General features: G+C 45.7%; 1 protein-coding gene across 1 annotated transcript in view; it reads right to left on the bottom strand.

Annotated features, from left to right (window-relative positions):
• The window catches only part of SAMHD1 (SAM and HD domain containing deoxynucleoside triphosphate triphosphohydrolase 1), a 697,568-nt gene that overhangs the window by 544,134 nt on the left and 132,805 nt on the right, over positions 1-20,629 (bottom strand). The window contains exon 5 of the mRNA XM_069652117.1: positions 765-880. Coding sequence (XP_069508218.1) covers positions 765-880 — 116 coding nt within the window. The remainder of the gene's footprint in view (positions 1-764; positions 881-20,629) is intronic.

The raw sequence follows: 20,629 nt of genomic DNA on the forward strand, positions 1-20,629 counted from the left end.
GAAGTGTGTTGTGCAATCAATGAGGGAAGATTTACATTGCATATCAATTATATCCAATTCTGAAACATACAAAATACACAAAAAACAGCTTAATTTCATTATTTTACATTTAAATGCAGAGTTCAGGCCATTTAAAACATAATTGTATTTGTGTATAAATGGTTCCCATGAATCTGCTGTCTGCTGCCTAAGCATGTAGGGCATCTGATTTATCAAGTGTGTTTAAATTCCTGTCCGTGTGTTGATGACTGCAATACCACACCCACCCTGCGGGGGCAGAGCTGAGTAAAAAATCAACACACCAAAATAAACACAGGTCCCCACAAAGCCATTTTTTAAAAAGTTCTAAAAATTGGCACAGATGTCTTTTAAGTTGTTTTAAGTCATTTGGAAGGCATTACCATGTGGGGACTTGGGTTTAGGTCCCCACAGTGAAATCAAGTCCCCACAGCGTGTGCATGTTTACACACCCAAGTCCCCACAAGGATAGTAACACAAACTCACACACACACACACACACACACACACACACACCTAACTCTATTCAAGTTGCAACCCAGTAGAACTTGAATTTTTTAAATAAAATATGATGCCCCATCACTCCTGTCAGATGCGATCAAGGCATATGCTGCAGTTACATCCTGGAGAAACCTGGGTGAAGTCAAAAGGTTTTTATTTCCTTTTCACATATTATTTTACTATTAGATATCAGGAAATAATTTAGAAGGAACCAGTTCAGAAATACAATTGATAGCAATTCTTACCTAGGTCATGGCAAAGTCCTGCAATTTGCACACAAAGCATATCTCGATGATCAATTTGCAGTTCCGACTGCCTTTCGTGCAGTGCTCGAACTAAGCACCCTGCTAGATGCCCAACACTGCAAGAAAAGCATAGGTTTGAGTAGTCCATTTGGTAGACAACCACAATTCTATCACAATGAAAACAGGGCAGGTTATCTATCTCACAGAGTATGCTTTTCCAATAAAGTCTCCTAACTTGTGGTGACAGCATAACCCCATATACATTGAAAAATAATTCAGCCATCGCATACATTGCTCATACACCCCCTTTTTTCTCTCAACGTGAAGTTCAGGAAATCCTCAAATACAGCGGTAAACCTGCAATGGTCCGCATATAAGTTATTTACATGCAATCCTACTTTTCCATCATAGGAATTTTTTTAAATTTTAAATTCATAAGCCTAACTAATCCTATATGTTGGATTGTGAATTTGTTAATTTATGCACATAGCAATCCAATTCATTACACGTGTAACATTGATCTGAAACCACAGATTATCTGGCTTTACCATTTCCTTTTTTTACAGTTAAAAGAATACTAATAAAGTTGTATTTAGACTGCTTTCACGGCCATAAAGCACTATGTTAATTGTGCAATAGAGGATGACAGTTTGGCAGCCTTAAAGTGATGGCTTCATTTGACACCTATGCACTGTTGCCCATTCTAGCGAAGGGGCAGCTGAACCCTCTGTTCATTTTTAAGATAGGAAGGACCAGGACCAGAAACATTACATCCACTCTTTGTTGATCAAACTGATCTACCTCACGCATTTGAAAATAAATTGCTACAAACTCTAGCTTATTGAAAAACGTCAAAGCCAATGTGTTCTAAAAATGTTCTGATTCAACATATGGTAAATGTTGTACAAGATTGAAATTTAACAGTTCTTAAAGTAACCAGTCTTGACTAAAGGCAATTAAAACAATATCATTTACTCAGAATGAGAGGGAATCAAAAAGCTCATCGGAGCGCCATGAAAAAAGCAATTCAGGATGTCATAAATCGGGCTATAAAAGTAGAGTTTACTGTGAGAAACCTGAAGGTGTCCCCCCTACCTAGTCCCTGGGGACCCGTCATTCATGGGCCAGGACACGGCCATCGCTATTGGATCCAGTTCCTTGGGGTGACCAGTGAGGCAGGATCACTTGGATTGGGGGGCTGGGGGTGGTCCTCGGGGAGTGGGACACCGACGGGTGAGACACAGTATCCCCTTTTTGACACCTTTTACCCATCCTACCATGTAGGACATTCAGAAACACTGCCCCCCACGACTTTTTCCATCACAAAAACTTTCACACACCACGAAAGACAATGGACTAACACCAGAGCAGTTTACCTTACATGTCCCAATACGAGGGTCAAGCAATTGACCAAAACCACGCACACCTGACGGCCCTTTCCCTTCCCCACAGGGATAAAAGCTGGAGCACGAGAGCACACTACGAGCAAGGCGGACCACACAACGAGACAGCAAATCCAGCACAGCAAATCAAGGAGGAGGAGGAGAACAGCGGCGAACACCAAAGGGACAACAAGGAGAGAAGCGACCTTGCCCTTTCCGATCCAGACCCCCGGAACCTCATTGCAAGGAACTGCAAGACCGCGGACAATGACTAACGTGTGTAGCGGCAGATGTCTACGGTACACAGAGCCTGCCTAGGCAGATATGCAGGACAGACACATGCTACTGTGGTACTGTCCTTGACTCCGGATGCCAAAGAAGCCAAGCAGTTCATCACAGTCGGTGAGTCGAGGGGAAAGCCGATAAGAAACCGAACTGTGCTGAATGAAAGTTGCAAAGTGAACATTTAACGTTAAGGGAAAACTAGTTGCAGAGGGGACCAGCACCACATGGGTGCTCACCCGAGAGACACTGGTGAATCCCACACTTTTGGAACTACTGATTGTTAGGGAGAATTCTCAGAGATGTGCCAATTCCTCTCTACCTTAGAGACCCCCAGCAACTTTGCTGGATTTTGAGGACTTGATTTATTTTACCTGGAGAGAGCGAGCCCCTTTTTCCCCCACTCTCTCATGTATTTTAATGTGATTTTTAACTCTGTCATAGGCATCATCTTTTGCATTGTGTCACACAGCACCTTCAGGGCAGTGCCACAGGGAAATCTTCCAGATTTACCAAAGGTTTACATACCTTCTCTTAGATAAACTACTGTTTCCTAGAGCAGTAAAGTGAAATTGACTTTACTTACTATTGTAACTTTCTAGACCCAGCACACACTATCTTACAATAGGGTGGTAGAGGGGTTACTTATTATCCCCTTTGTCTAGCTTCTCATGTAACAATTTTATGTTACCCTTAACTCAATGAATGGCTGGTGGCAGTGGTTTACTTTTTAACTACCGTGGTGTGCTTTTACCGCGGGCTGCAGTCGCAGCTGCAGTAAAACACCCAAGGGTGCCATTTTTGTCAAAATGGCCCAGTCTTTTTTCGACATTTCTTCTTGGCAAGGTCCTTCTTGAGATTTACTCTGCGCACCAAAACAGGTTTGGTCCCTTTGTTCGCTTTGCCTTTGGCGGGATTCACGAGTGACGCCCAGCTCTGGCTCCAGGGTGTCTGGCGGGGGCAGGAAGCAAGGGGAGGTGCCTGAAACTCCCTATGCTTACTCTCCTAGGAGTCAAGAATGTACTCTTAAGTGATTGGCCGGCTGGCTGTCCGACAAAGACAGCCACCCTGCTGGGTGAGTGACAGCTGGGCTGGAATGAATGGGAGAAACCTGCATACAAAAGGCGAGGCTTTTTGGCTTGGAAGGCAGAGTCAACCGCTGGACGAAGCAACCAAAGAAGAACTTGGACGCCTGCTGCAGCTCCTGGACTGTTGGTTTGCCCGGTGAAGCCCTGCTGCTATGCTGAAACTCCAAATTTGTATCGACAGAGAAGTCCCTGCAAGGAAGACTTCTCCCTTTGAGTTGGTGGGACCAATCAACTCCAAACTAAGCCACCTGGACATCCTTCCGGAGCTGGTTGAAATTCCACTGTAGTTGCTGCTGGAACCAAATAGCCAGGGAGAGGAACACCAGATCGTGTGCGTTGCTTTTAAACTGGCCAAGAGCTCCAGGAAGATCCACCGGACTCCCATGAAGCTGGACTGACCGAGCCCAAGTCATCTCAAAAGAGTGCTGGAACCCAGATGCAAGGAAAGTCCATCTCGACAGCCAGGAACCACGGTAGTGCTGTTCACGGTAGATGCGAGGAGCTGAAACACTGAAGTGCAACTTGTTTGAAGATTGCCGGTTGCGTTCGGTGACTGTCCCATTGCAGGGCAGGAGTCCCCACAAGTCCATCTTATCCCCACGACTGAGGCCCAGAAATACCAGGATCTGCAGAGCTGCACAGGAACAGGAGTCCTCTGCTGCACTTTTCTTCAACCTAAAGGTACTGTACAGTCTAAGAGAACATGCCTCTTGTTGTGTAACTACACTTGTTCTCTGTTGGTGAGACCTGTTGTGGTTGCTCTGTAGAGTTGCTGACAGCTTCTTTACTTCACAAGCCTAAACAGCTTGTGGCCCTGCTTTGAATTCTTATTTGCTACAAAGAATTCTAAAACATTGTACAAGACTTTTACCTACCTCTGAGAAGTGCTTCAGCTTCACCTAGACCTTTACTCAATTGACTTTGGCTTAGCCTGGCTCCGTGAATGACACTTCTTCTATTGGTGTGTTTGGTCTTCCTTTCAGGAAGGGGTTAACTAACTTTACATTGGGGGGGTTTACAAAAAGTAATTACCTGCTTTGAGAATATTTGTGAGATCTCTTGTTGTGTCATAATAAGCTCTTGCTTAAGTGTGATTCAAAATGCCAACAGAAGTATATTAATGTCCACAGCATCCTAGTTACTAACGTCACCTGAGGGTGTAGGAAGTGTGGGTGCCATCCCAAAAGAGTACTTACTGGTTTAGAAATATTAAAAGTGCCAAGGACGAGATATCTCGTCCTTGGGATTACCTCCACAGTGCCAAGGACGAGATAGCTAGTCCTTGGCACTTAAGGGGTTAATTAAGGAGAAAATGTTAGAAGGTTTTGAGCGGTGAAATACCGAAATCACCAAAAAGGCCTTGGCACTTTGGGGGAAAACCCATGGCAGTTAAAAGGTTAATAGTGTGCTTTTTGAAGTGTATTTGTGTGTTGCTATTATATTGCCCCCTTCTGAAGGTGGTTTACTCTGACTGTTAAATAAATTAATAATTGTTTAATCAAGAGACCTTGTGTGTAAGAGTTTGAATACTTGTCACTGGGCATCTCTGTGCAACTCCCCTACAGCTCACATGGACCCCTCTTGAGATAAGCCTGGCTGCTCAACACGCTACTAACCTGTGTAGTGCAGACTTATACCAAAGGTTGGGTTCCTATTGCCAGGAGGTCAGGGTTGTTGTAGTGCACCCAAAGGGTACTGCATACAATCTTGCAAGGGCCTTGAAAAATCCTCTGTACAGTCGAAAGTCTTTGACCAGTAAAGCAGAGAGAAGGAAGAAGGAACTGTGCGATTGGCCGTAGTGAACCCTACTGAGGGAGGACGGTGAACTGTCCACAGAGTGTTGTTTAAAAATACATTAAGGTCTGTGAATACTACAGAACCAAGTGGTGTTGTGAGACGCCGTAGTGAACCATACTGAGGGAGGTGAGAATCAAGGAGGGGTCTGCGCCCAGAAGAGGGACCCAGTGAACAAGAGCCAACGTGAGCCCGACTGAAGGAGGCTAAGAATCGCGAGCGCCATAGTGAACCCAAAAGAGGGAGGCAAACAGTCAAGAAGGGGTCTGAGATCAGCCGAGGGGGATCCTTGGGTGAAAAGTCGTCACCCAAACACTGGAGAATATAAAAAGGAGAAAACGAGTGAACAAGAGCCATAATGAACCTGACTGCAGGAGGCTGAAAAAAAACCAAGAGTGGTCTGCGCCTGAAAGAGGGGGACCCAGGGGTGAACCACTATCACCCTAATGATCGTTTGAAAAGAACTTTCAGTTGTAGTACGATACATCAGGTCCTCGAAGGAAAGACTTTTGTGCCAAGAGGCTCAACCATCGAAGAGTCCGATACATGAAAACAGAACGGTCAGCTTGTGCTGGGGAAAGCTGGAGCGTGTGCTGTGCTTTGAAGTGTGACCTTATCCCGCACTCAAACAGGGGGAAGGGAGACCCCTTTCTAGCACATCCCGACTTATCATTTGTGAACACTTCTTTTGTTTATTGTACATCTTATCCCACACTCTTTCTATATTAGTTGTAAGGACTGGCAATAGGTTTTGTAGTATAGGTCCTTTTACTTTGATAACGACTCCACAAGGATTGCCTTATTTTTCATTTGATGGTCGAAGGTTGCTCCGATCTTAGAGTTAAGTTATATTGGGCGTTTTTCCAACCTGCACACTGTTAAAATAAACACCCTTGAATCATATTCACTTTTGTATGTTGTTGGGTAAGAATTAGTGCAGTCACACTGTGTGAGACTACAACATTTATCTGCTTGGTATTAGGTACCACCTTTTGGTATAGGTCTGTACTAAACAAGTTGGTAGTGTGACTGAGCAGCTAGGCCTATCTCAAGAGGGGTAAATGTGAGCTGTAGAGCTCTACAAATGAAATCCGTACACTCACCAAGTAACACTTACACTAAGGTTTCAGTCATAAACAATTATTTATCAAGTTTTAAATAAGCGTTTGTTAAAAGGTAATCCATGTAACAATGTAAATACACTTTAAAATTACTTTTCAGAATCAGAGCAAGTTAGTGGATGATCTTTAGCTATGTTTCTTACACAATTCCTACACCCTGAGGTGACTTCAATCACAAGGACAGTAATGGCATTTATTTACTTTGCAGATTCTAAGGTTACAGAAAGGGAAGGTTTTAAGGAGGAAAAGGCTAAACAGGTTCTCAGTATATGTGAGAACAAATAAATCGTCCAATGAAATCTAGACCAGCCTTTCCCAGCAGTAACAGTCTAGTACAAGTTACCACCTATTAGGGACAAACGATATCAAAGTCGATGGGCTAGAATAGTCTGCAGGGAGCCAGGACAGCCAAAGTCAATTTGAAACAGTCTATGGAGCAGAGGCACTTCTTAGAATCAAAGTCTTGCATAAAGTTAGAGAGTTTGTTAAAAACAAAAATCACTTGTAGGATCACAAGCTGTTAAGCCTGTGACGAGAGAGTTGGAATCAACTCTCAAAAAGGTAAGCCACTGCAATTCCGAACTGAGAAAAGTAAAGATAAGACACTGAGATAAGTACCACAAGTCTAAACAGTACCTCTGGTTTGAAGAAGAGTGGTTCAGCTGGATTATGTCTTGCTACAGTGGTGCAGACCCAGTGTTCCTGAGCCTCAGTCGCAGGGACAAGAGGGAGGACCGTCTGGAGCGCTCCTGCAGCGGTACTTGGCAGATCGTCAGTAACTACAGGCTCTTTGCGGTTCAGCAGCACTTTGAGGTTTCAGCGCTTAGCAAACAGCACCGTCGCGGATCTCAGATACTGGTTCAGCTTCCTTCACTCCTTGGGTCCTGCACTCTGGTGAGGGGACTTGAGCTCTGGTCGTCCTGCTTCTGGAGAGTCCTTCGGAGACTCCTGGAGCTTCTAGACGGATTTCAGATGTTGCAGTAGACTATGGGTTTCTCGACCACTGGCACTCGGTTCTTGCAGCACCTAAGAAGTACAGTCAGTCGGGGAAGATGGTCCAGTGGAGTTCGTCTGACTTAGTTGGTCCCACCAACCCAAGGGGAGAAGTCGTCCCTTCCGGAGCTTCTGTCGAATTGAAAAAGGAGTTTCAGCACAGCAGCAGGACATCACCAGGCAATTCAAAGGTCCAGGAGGATGCAGCAAGCTTTGTTCACGGTTTCTTCATCTGGTATTTCTCCCAATGTTTTACTCTGCCTCTAGTCCCAAAACCCTTGCCTTTTAAGAAGGTTTTTCCCATTCATGCACAGCCTAGGCTGTCAATCACACAGCAGGGTGGCCAGCTAATCAGGACCGATTGCATTCAGGCACTCCTAGAGACAAAGGGCAGGGGAGTGTCGGGAACCTCCCTCACATCCTGCCTTTCCAGACACACTGGAGCCAGAGACGGGCTTCAGGGCTGAAGCACGCCAAAGGCAAAATGAACAAAGGACTCAACTGGCTCAGAGCCGAAGACCGACCTCACAAACACAAAATGGCGCAAAAAGAAGACCGGGCAATTTTGATGAAATGGTCACCCATGGGTGCTGTATTGCAGCTGAGGGTTCAGTCTGCGGTAGAAAAGCACAATGGTAGGAAAATTAAACATTTGCCACCAGCCAATTAAAGTACTGAGGGAAACATAAAAATGTTACATGAAAAATAGGGAAAAGGGGCTACTACGTAACCCCCCTCCAGCACTCTTCATTACATGGGGTGTGCTGGACCTACAAAGAGAAAAAGGTAAGTAAAGTCAACTTCACTTTACTATTCTTGGGAACAGTAGTTCACACAAAATAAAAGGTAGTCAAACCTTATGGGAAATCTACAGGATTCCTCTGGGACACTGCACTGAAGGTGCTGTGCGTCACCATACAAAAAGTAGATGCCTATGGAGTTTGTCAGACTCCAAAAACAGTTAAAACACAATATCCAAATCAGGTCAACACACACGAGAGAGTGATAAAAAAGGTCTCGCTCACTCCATGGTTAAAATGAAAAAGTCCTAAACTCAAGCAAAAGAGCTGGGGGTCTCTAAGGTGGGAGGAATTAAACACTAAAATGAAAATTCTCCACAGCATCTGTCTTTACTGTTGTCACCATGAGTTCCTTACACAACATAGTACTGCCATTACAAAACGTTGCTGCCCAAGGCACTCCATAGTCAAAGAAGATCTCCTGATGAGAATCATTTTGTGAAGTAAAACAGGCGAGCAAGATTAACAAAAGGTAATTTATTGCAATAGACATAATAACGGCATATATTACCTATTAAGTCTGTGGTTTATATATGTGTAGAGTCCCATCCTTTGCCTTGACCGCCATCCAGAGGTGGGCACAGTTTTAGATGTTGCTTACTGTTAGGACAGTTTTTCTGAAGTCCAACTATGTGCTTAGTAAAACCATTCAACTGAGGCAGTACAAGACTCCACTCTTAGTAGAAGGCTGTACCACCCGAGTTCAGGGTAGCGTAGATAGAGCAGCCAGGCTTATATTAGGAGGGAGAGAGGGCTGTACAACCAGTACAAATGACATTGTATAGATATGGTCCAAAGAAACACTATGTATTGTAAAAATAAAGGATTTATTTAAGTACAGACTGGCCCAGATAAATCTAGGGGTTAATAAGTACTATCACACCTTATATGTAAACACAATTATAAAAACACAACACTATGCTTGAAGGTACATAGACCAAAGCATAAACCTTATTCAGACCACTCACCGCTCACAGCCGAACAGCAGAACAGCGACTCCAGCCCTTACAGCCTCCAGGGCTTAACGCCACAAGGGTGGATATGCCGGCAGTAAATGCTGGGATCCAGTCACGTGATCGCGCACGTGTGCGCGATAGGCCCCGCCTCCTCCAGGAAGCAGGGGAGCAGCAAGAGCTCGGCTCGCAGTGCTGCTGGGCTCGGAATGGGCTGCAATCAAAAATAAATGCTTCGTTCGTGAAGCGCACCTCCAGATAGTCAGAAACACACGCCACTCGGGCGGATATGCCGGCAGTAAAATCTATATTATTATTTGGAACACCTAAAAGTAGTTCTAGGGAAGTCAGCCCTTTCATACACATTCAGTATAGGTCACACCTATTCTTGAGGATTAAAAACCAATGGTTACTTTCAGATTACATTAAGTAATTCAAGGGTAGTAGACACTACCAGTTGTACCACCACACTCAGTAACAAATCACATAATCAGTCAACTGGACAGTATACGTTTTGTGAATAGTGGAACACTTATTCTTGGTATTGTAAAAACCTATAACTAAGTTTGTGATAACACACAGCTACCTCAAGCTAAGTAAAACCCATATACCTTTTCAAGGAGCCATCAGCAACTTGGGGCAGGTATAAACCCAAGACTCTTTTTGTGTCTGTCTAAAACAGCACAGGGAAAGCAAAACCCAATGTTGCACTTTACTGAATGACTCAAAGTTACTCCAGGTAAGACCTAATTCAGACTTTTCTGGACAGGCTAACAGCAAGTCAGGGGAAGCAAGACCCAGTTGGTGAATACTCATACAATTATCCCAATAGGAATAATCTGGTGAAACCCACTGCATTACTTTTGGGAAGAGGCACAACCAAATCATAGGCAAGTAATATACCCTTGCATCTAGTTTCTGTTAGAATGGCAAAATGGTTTCTAAGGAAAGAAATATGTTAAACATACTTTTGAGAATAGTGCATCACACATTCAAGGTAGGTAACAACGTTTTATAACTGTTCACTCTCAGAGTTAGTTACCAAACAACTCTTTTACAAGTAAGTAACTTAAACAAGTATTCTCTTTTCTAGGCAAAAGGCCTTATTCTTGGAGCATGAGTGTGCTCAGTGGCAGAAGGGGGGCCACTAGGATCTAGTGTCCAACAGACAGTGTCAGGATAGGTTCTTAAGTAGCAAAAGTCAGCATTCCTCAGGAAGACTGGGCCAACAGGTGAGGATTTTACTTCTAGAGTTAGAAGGGGGTCCAGGGGATTCACAGCAGACACCATAGCAGGATTCGAGTAGTGGGACTGGGTGCAATGGACGAGAGGCCTCCCAATCAAGAAAACACCCCACAACTACCCAGGAATCACAAGAGACTTAAGGCAAGTACATACCCAAGCTAACAGTACCTCAGCATTGAGGAAGATTTTGCAGCAGGAGGACTTCAGGATCTACAGCCAAAAACCGGTCAGTGGATTCCTTGTCATGGTGACTGAAAACAGGACCTTGGAAGGCACTTTGCAGAAGGGGTCAACAGAGAAGGCTCTAGGCAAGGTTTTCCTCACGCTGGATGCGGTTCTGTGAATTTGGCGCCTTTTACAGGAGCACAGAAGAAGACAGAATATTGTGGTCGGATTCTCATTGTTACAAATGTCCAGCACTCTGGTGAGGTCGCAGCAAAGCATGGGATGGCTCAAAATGCAGGTATTCATGAGTGTAGTGGGTTTCACCAAGCTCTGGTTCAGGGTCATTTTTGTAGTCCCAAGGTCGATTGAAGGAAGGGCTACAGCATGCTCTGGTTACACATCAGGCTCTGGGTTCGCTGGAAATCATCTCAGCCGCTTTTCCATCATCATCATCCTCTTTGGTTTTGGTTCCAGTGGTCGACTTGTCTTCAGCTTCCAGGTTCGGAGTATTTAACAGGAACTACAGCACATCCCCTGCATGCTCTCCCTGCATTTTACAAGGGGCAGTCTGGTTGTCCAATCAGGACACCCAGCCCCCCCACCACCAATGGGATTTGTCCCCATTCAGGCAAGGACGAAGACAAAGGGCTGCAGAGTTTTGGACTCCTCCCTTGCTTCCTGCCTTCACAGACAGACTGGAGCCTGGGCGGGGAGTCAGGGTACTCCCGCCAAAGACAAAAATTCTCACAAAGGAATTTCCCGCCCTGGATGTCAGGGGAAGGAACAAGAAAGGACAATGAACACTAAAATGGCGAGAAAAAAAAAAAAAAAAAAAAGACCGGCACCCTTAGGTGCCTTTACTGCAGCTGTGAACACAGCCCGCGGTAAAGGTGCACCAAATACATACAAGGTATCACTGTCACCAGCCATTGAAGGTAAGCTTATCCCTGTAACAGACTTGTTATAGGTTTAGTGTGAAAGGTGATACATTGCATCTCCCCAGCACTCCACATAAGATGGGGTGTGCTGGTTTCACCTAAAAAGCATCCAAAGATCCTTTCTACCCTCGGGAACTGTAGTTCTCTCAAGGTTAGCCAGAGAAAGTTAAAAGGGGAGCCCCTAGGGCAACCCAGCAACAACGGGCACTTATTGTCAAAAAGTTATTAAAGACGATGACTTTAGAAAGACACTATGGAGGCCAGCCTAACCCAATCAATATCCCTATACGCGGATGACACATTGCTGTATATCCGGGAACCAGATATACATCTGAGTCCGGCGATCGAAACCATACACGAGTCTGCCGAATACTCAGGCTATAAAACCAACAGATCTAAATCTGAGATATTTCCCCTGACCCCCGCCACGCGACGCCCGAACAACACACATGGCCTGCAATGGTCCCCCACTAAAATAAGATATTTGGGAATCATCGTGTCCGGAGAAAAAGCCTCCCTTTATGCTGACAATCATGAACACCTATTGAGTAGTATAGCCACCAAACTTCGCCTATGGACAAAACTCCCTATCTCACTTACTGGTCGAGTGGCCATACTGAAAATGGTAATTCTACCGAAACTGCTACATATATTTACTAACATACCAGTCTGTCGGGTACACAGTTTTTCGCAGCCCTCCGATCTTTAGCGGTAGAGTTTGTGTGGGGCAGAGGAGCGGCCAGAATGAAGTGGGAAAAAATGGTGGAGCCATACAACAAAGCGGGCATAGCAGCCCCAGACTTTGAGCTATACTACCTGGTGGCGCAGGCCCAGTTTGTTAGATACTGGTATGATGAACTGAACACTTCACCTCACGGTGGTATTGAAAAACACGCAGCACGCCCAACCGACCTCCGCTCCATAATTTTTAAAGTTAAGCATAAGGATGATTGCCCATTCGACCCGGTCAGCACAACTGTACATGCATGGTCTAGACTATTTCGTAGGCTTCAATTAGAGACTCCTTATTACTCGGAAGCACCCTTCTGGAACTTCCCCGGCATAGCACCATCTTATGAACCTGATGTCCGGACAACTTGGGACCCAGAGGGGGAATTCAAAATTAAAGATATCTACCCCAATGGCAAATTCATAACAGAGGTATTTAAGGTTGGGATGGGGAGGGATCAGCTGAAAATACTACAATGTCATAGGATGCGAATGGCCTTTAAAGCCAGATGGGCTCTATTCCCCGACGAGCGTTCTCCCACCCCCCCACCAACAACCATGCCTCGCGGCTTTGTCCACCCAGGCGGGAGTTAGTGTCTCTGGGCTCTACGCAGTTGTGCAGGCAAACATGCCAACAACAAACAAGATTAAGGTCTCTTGGGAAGCTGATCTGGAAACCACCATATCGGACAAGGCGTGGGAAAAATATTGTGACTTAACCAAAAGGGTGTCCATCAATGCAGGCCTCCGCCTGATCCATTTTAAGTATTAAATAAGTTACACTACACACCCGAGAAGAAAGCTAAATTTACACGAGACGGACCTGACAGCTGCCAGAAATACGGGAGCGAACATGCCGACTCATTCCATATGTACTGGAGCTGCCCACCCATACACAGGTTCTGGGGAGAAGTAGCGTCTATCCTAGTAGAAATTACACAAGTCCCAGCAGACCTAACGCCCCAAAAATACCTATTTGGGGACATTGGGAAGATTTCAGAAGTGACCAGTGTTAGGGAGAATTCTCTTATAAGGCTAATTTCCCAAACCTAGTGAGTCCCCCAGCAGCTTTGCTGGATTTTTGGGGTTTGTTTTTTCTCCTGCTAAGAGTGAGACTCTTTTCCTCCCACTCTTAGGCATGATTTGAGGTATGTCTTTGACTTGTTAAGTGCTTATGGGCTATGGGGTTTCTTTTTACTCCATAGGGTATCATCTTTTTTAGTGTCTGTGTTACACAGCACCCTCAATGCAGTAACACAGGGGTGTCATAGTGACCCCCAAACATAGACTCCACATCCTGGGACTGACTACTGTCTCCCATGGCATGTAAAGTCATCATTGACTTTACTCGCCAAAATTGTGAACAGAACCAGTACAAACCATCATATTGTGGAAGTACTGGAAGGGGGTAATTAGATTGCCCCTGGGTCGGTTTTCAAGGGGGCACTATCCAGTCCCCCCTTGTCGAGTTTCTGGCTGGTGGCAGTGGTTACCACGCAAAATATTCCACCGGAATATTTTCTATGGGATTTTCCCATTGGTTTTAAACGCACCACTTTTTTGGTGCAATGTTAAAGATACCGCTGGTTTATTTATTTAATATTAAACCCCCGGTTGGGTCTTTTCGCCAGAACTCTTTTCTAAAATGGTGTTTGTGTCCGTCTCTGTAACTCCAACCAAGGTCGGGTCCTTTGTTCCACTTTTTGGCGGGCTTCTCTACAGAAGCCCTCCAAATGGTGCCACTCTGTCTGGGTTCCACAGGATGTGTGGGGAGGGGAATTGGCACCCTGGACTGCGTTGCACTAGCAACCCAAGTCGCACTCTATTCTGATTGGCCCAGTGGTGAGCCGCCCGGCTCACCCCTTAGCATGTGTGAGTGACAGCTAGGCTGTTGAATGGGGGTTTCTCTGCATAAAAGCAGGGCTTTTGGGACTAGATCTTCAGAAGTCACCACAGGACCCAGGAAATCCGAAGAGGGGAGAAGCTGAGCCATCTGCAACGACACCACCGGTGGAGCCCTGCTGCAACGACCTCACCACTTCCCCAACGACAAGACGAGATCTTCTGCTGGAAGAGTCTTCTCCCTCTGAGCTGGTGGGATCAACCAGTTCGCCATTTCGCCTTCCAGGACATCTCTCGCCCGTGCCAAGCACCCCGGCGGCCGGATAGCCAAGCTTCACCACTGTGACCGCAAATAAAAGGAACGCAACTTTTAACCGACGAACTCCGCGGCTGGTCTCTTCCCTGGGCAGTGCAACGTCTACAAGTTTCCTCCTCGACGAGATCTTCTCTTCCCCTGGTCGAAACCACGACTTGCATCCGCTGCCAGGAACAACTGCCACCGCTGGAGCTTCCTCTCTCTTTAAGGTACTGTGTTCCACCTGGCCTCCCTTTCTACGGATTGCTAAAGGTGACGCTTAAATCCTTGGCTTTCCAACTGGGTTTGGCCCCAGACCTTCTAACTTTACCTTTTGCCTCAACCCAAACTCTTTTGAACATTTTCACAAAGACTCGAGTGCTTTTTAACCCATTAAGTGCCACCGACGAGCCGGCTCGTCGGTGGCAAGCGCTCCAGTATGACACCGACGAGCCGGCTAGTCGGTTTAGGCACTCTGTTTTGCAGGGATCGAGCAAAACTGTAATCCAACACCCGGGCTATGTGAGGGGGAGGTCCCCCCCGTGGACCCAAAGCATGGGGCCACAGCGCCAGCTGCATGAGGTGTCCCCCCACAGCCATTTGGGGTGGGGGGGGGGAAGAGGGCCACCACAAAAGATGGGGCAGGACCCCCAATAGATGGGGCAGTAGGGTTTGAGCACCCTGGGGGCAGATTGGCACACTAATGTGGCCATCTGCGCCAAGCGAACTTGGGTAAACAAAGAAAATACAAAATTGTAGGCTACTTTTTCGGGGGGCTGAGGGGCATCCTAAATTAGCATCGAATGATGTACTGCAACGGGGGATGGTCCTCACCCCCCACCCCAAATGGTGGGCCCCACCTCATGCATCCCTCCCTGGGGCCAGATGCCCCTTCCTAGGAGCAGATATCTGCCCCCAGGGAGGGTTGCATGAGGTGGGGCCCTCCATTTGGGGGAGGGGGTGAGTGCCACCCCCCGTTGCAGTATAACATTCGCTGCCAATTTAGGGTGGCCAAGGCCCCCCTAAAAAGCAGCCTACGATTTTGTATTATTTTGTTTACCCAACTTCGCTTGGCGCAGATGGGCACATTAGTGTGCCAATCTGCCCCCAGGGTGCCCAAACCCTACTGCCCCATGCATTGGGGGTCCTGTCCCACCATTTTTGGGGGCCCTCTCCCTCCCACCCCAAATGGAGGGGGGTGTACCTCACAAAGCCGTTTGTAGGAGGACCAGGGAGGCCTGCATGAGGTGCCCCTGCCACCCATTTGGTGTGAGGGGGGAGAGGGCCCCCAAAAATGGTGGGGCAGTAAGGTATGGGCACCCCGGGGCCAGATTGGCACACCAATGTGCCCCTCTGCACCAAGGCAAGTTTTGTAAACAAAGAAAAAAATAGAAAATGGCGGAACGCTTTTTAGTGGGGCTGTGGGGCACCGCAAAGGGTCTGGGAAGTTTCTAATGGGATGGGGCATTGACCCCCTCCCAGCCGCAATGGAGTGGGTGCCATGTCATGCAGCCCTCCCTGGGACCAGATATCTGCTCCTAGGAACGGACGCCTGATCCCAGGGAGGAGTGCAGGACAGCCCCCCCATTATCTGCCCCTGGGGAGGGCTACATGAGATGGGCCGCCCCTCCAATTTGGCCATGTGTGGGTTCCCACCGGTGTCCTCTTTTGGAAAATGCGTGGGGTTCCCCGTTTTCCTTGCTGGCTTCGATACCCTAGGCCCAAATCTGTAGGTTGCCCACATGAATAAAATGGGCAGTGGCGAAGGGCTTGGGGTTCACAATGGGTTACCCTTTTCCTTTTGCGCCCCCGGTAGGTGCACCCACACCTGTGAGGTACAGTTTCATCGGAACACCTGTGGGAACGCGGGACGGTAGGCCATGTGTTGTTGGGGGCATGTTTCAATGGGTGAGCCGAGCGAAATGTGCGGAAAATTCATTTTTTTCCCCAACATTTCGCACTTTGCGGGGGTGTGTATGGGTAATACATTCTGGGGCAATCTGGGCATATCATACCTCTGCGGATTCCCACGGGTGTCCTCTTTTCAGAAATGCATTGGGTTCCCTGTTTTCCCTGGTGGCTGGGACACCCGAGGCCCATATCTGTATGTTGTGCCTGTCGGCAGAGCGTCTCAAATTCCGGTCTGAAAACAGACTTGGGGTTACTGGTATTTTAGGCTTTCCCCTTGGCGGCCAGGTAGGTGCACCCACACATGTGAGGTACCGTTTTCATCGGGACACCTCTGGGAACGCAGGACGGTAGGCCATGTGTTGTGTTTGTGTGGTTTTCGTAACGTTTTGACCCATTTGCTGGTGGCCTTTGTCACACAACCCTTTCATTTCCCAAATGTGACCTACATTTAGTCGCTGCTTTAGGCACCATACCCTTTTGTAACCTGCACAAGTCACCTACCCTTGAAAAGGTCTGCCTGTGCTCTTTCAAAAAATGTATGCTTGCCGTTCCTCACCACATTGGTTTTCCCGATTTACACGTGCTAAGTGCGTCTGTTCAGGCCGTGAGCGTAAAACTCCTGTGTACCATGGCTCAGTGTTTGGCTTGTGGTATCGCTTGTTTTGTAAAACTACAAACAATGTGTGCTCTCCTAATTGCAAGAGTCGGGGGAATGTAGCGGAGCATTGCTTTCCTCAAAATTCATAGGAGCCATTGCCGTACCAAGCCAACCATGTCCAACACATACCTTTTTTTACGGTCATTTTCACGCTTTTCCCCCCAATCTATGGCAGTTTCCCCTACCTAGTTGTTGCCTGACCTACGCAAATCACCCCTTCTGAAACTTGGAATTTTGTCTACTTTTCAGAAATACTTGCCTTTCTGTCCTCCAATCCGGCTTTCCTACCCTTTTCTTCCATTCCGTCCATGCATGTTCAATTGGCAAAAATGGCCAAAATCGCCTACCTCTCACAAAACGGTTGATAACCACATCAAAATAATTATTTTTCGTTTCCACTCAACCTGTTCTTGAAAGCGAGGACATTGGGGAATTCAGCACAGCAATCCATTCGTTCCTAGCTCTTACAAGGAAAAAAACACAGGCTTCTTTGTACATCATTTTATTGTCATTTTTTGAAAAACCCAACATTTTCGTACTTTTTGCTTATTTTCTCTCACCCCCCTACAGCAACCTAGGATTCCTGGGTGGCATTACGACCGCCTATATGTGGGAAAAAAAAGGAGCCAAATTTGGCCGAGATACCTCATGTAACAAAAAAAGTTACAAGCCACTGAATGGCCACATACCGAAATCACCAAAAAAGGCCCTGCCACTGGGGAGAAATACCCATGGCACTTAAGGGGTTAAACTGTGTGATCTTGGGCACATTTCGCTTTGCTCCATTTAAAGTGGGCCTGGCCTATGAACTTTGGCTCTACAGTAGGCTCTGCCTTCATTAACTTGCTGTGGTCTTATAAAAGTGTTGGGAACTGTTATTTTCATGACCTGCCTTTTTCTCTCCCTTTAAACTAAATTATTGGAGTGCCATCTAAGTTACGCGTTCACATCCGTTTTGACAAATAGTGGTGTTTTGACTTAGATTTGTCTAATCATTATTAAGGGAGGTGTGTATACTTTTCCTGAGTGTGTTTGAACTTGCTTTGATATATAGTGCTAGTGTATTTTCTGAAGTGTGTGTTAAATAATTATATACTTTTGATACAAAGCTCTGGTCAGTGTTTGTTTGCTCTACAGTGTTTTTGGCCCTATTGTGTATCCTCTGTAAACTACCCTACTCTTCTTGATAGAAGATTGACTGCTCAGCCACAGCTACCAGGTAAATCTGGGTGGTGCAGACTGCTACCATTTGGGTTTACTGCTTACTCCTGTAGTCTTAATCTTCTTGCAGTGTTCCCCAAGGGAACTGCACAGGATTCTGCCTAACAACCAGACGACTAATGTTGCGTGCATAGTGGCTAAAAAATGTATATTACAGCAATGGAAGAGTACACACTCGCCACGCATCAATCACTTTCTTAAAGGACTGTCATATGTCAATTAATGTGAGGAACTGTATGTGATATCACTCCCGAGGTCATGCAAGCCTAAAGACATCTGGGCTCCGTTCAGAGTATACTTGTGCGAATTGGGGCCGGCTGGTAGCAGCCCGACTGGACCTGGAAATGAACTGGCTGTGTAGACTTTATATGTTTTACTGTGTTTCGATACTTCATAACCAAATTATTGAACTGTATGGCATGTTATGTTGATGAATCGACGTGTACCACCAATCAATCAATAAATAAAGTTTTAAAAAATAGAAAAACACTATGGAGTCGCTAAAACAATGACACCCATAAAAAGAGTAAAAGATTCTGCCAGTGTGGAAAAAGGTTCCCACTCATCTAAGATAAAAGGAAAAATCCACCAGCAAAGCACAAAGCTCTGGGTTTAACCCAGGTCAGGAAGATATATCATTTCTATGAAAAGCTTACCTAACCCTTATAAAGTAAAAGTGCTACAACACTAACCCTGCCTGTGTTCCCTCATGATGCTCCACACTGTCAACATACTTCAATTGTTTCCTGACATGACACCTACATGTAGTAGCAAAGGAAGTAGTGAATAAGCAATGTTCTGCTGCTCCAATGTGGGTAGGATGGGTGGGAGCATCAAACACGAAACAGATCCAAGCCACAGACTAGAACTGGGAATGTAACACTGCCTTCGGAGGCTTATGTATCAGTTTGGATGTACATGCTTTGCATAAGTTAGTGAGCTGTACCTGAAGGTGGTGGGTGAACTGAAGGATGGACGAAAAATAAATGTTTAAAATAACGTACCGCCTGCGAGTCTGCCCATGTTTGTGCCCACACAGTAGTGGTGTGCAAACGAATGTTACAAATTCATTTAGCAGCACGGAAAATAACATACCGACACGTTGGCAATGAATTCTAATGTCGCTCCTGTGCTTTTGGAGTGAAAGGTAGAGGCTTGTGTGCTAGTTTGTAAGCAAACATTTAAAAACCACGCATAATCCAGCATGTAATGGTGCATTTGGTTAATAAGAAACCAAGAACTGGCTGTTCTTATGCAGGGCTAAAATGTATTTCTAAAATCAGCCCTATGGGGGAGGATTTTAGGAGACCACCCTATTGACGATAAACAGGGAAGACACAGAGGTTAGCCAAAACCCAATCAAGGTAGGGTGGAAGAGCAAAGCTTAGTCTCAGGAAAGCAAAAGTTGTCTAGGGCTACAATGAGTCCACAAATAACACCAATAAATCAAGTTGGTCAGTAAGTATATGAACATACAATTATTTATTAGGCCTTTTTGGACATGCTAAGCATAAACAAAATAACAGGTAAGTAATTTAATAAAATATAGATATATATATATATATATAGCGCCGGGAGGATAGCTATGGGGCAACGCGTTTGTCTTGGAAGCAAGACAAACAAATGGCAACACAAGTTTGAATCCCAGACTCGCACATAGAGATTGGTCTCCGGTATCAAGCGCATTATAACAGAACAATTATTACTATATATACACACACATTAACCCTCAGAAATAAGATAGCATATTCATATAATACCAGTATTTAGCGGGTTGGTAATTAAATACAGTAAACATTTAGATTAGATAGAATAATCAAAAATCCAGTTCCATCAACCTTATGAAGTCCAGCCCTATGATGGATGGGGCCTTGTGCCCAAAATGTTACACGTTCTGACTATGGTCTTCAGGGAAGGAATTTCGGAACTGCTGCAGTAGGCTGTGGTAGTGATTGGAATGTTTAAGCAAGGAAGGTACTTCAAGTCAGTTAAGTTCTCCACTTTATCCGATTCCCAAGGAAAGTCTTATGAAAGGATCCTTAGCCCAGGTTCGACAACCAAATGCCAGGCTATAGACAGTTTATTGATGTTAGGAAGATTTTTTGGACAACCCTTTGGTGAGGCCTGTGTAATCATCTAACCTAATGGCAGAGCAGTGTGTTGCCCAAAAGGAAAGGCCAAACTCTCCAATAGTAGCTGTAGCAGAGCAGCCATGCTCAACTGTAGGAGGGAGGAAGGCTGGCAGGGAGGTACAATTAGTCTCAACAGACACCACACAACAACACCCCACACTGGTATACTGTTAAAAAAAGTTTTTTTTTTTTTTTTAATAAGGTCACACAATAAAATACTTAAGAGACAAAAAGGTACTAAGGTTACACAGAGAACAGTGTAGATGAAAAAAATTGTAATTGGCCAGTAAAGGCCTTACTCAATCCCTAACCTAAA

Source organism: Ambystoma mexicanum, chromosome 3p, assembly GCF_040938575.1.
Source record: "Ambystoma mexicanum isolate Mex_15411 chromosome 3p, UKY_AmexF1_1, whole genome shotgun sequence".
Taxonomy (NCBI): Eukaryota; Metazoa; Chordata; class Amphibia; order Caudata; family Ambystomatidae; genus Ambystoma; species Ambystoma mexicanum.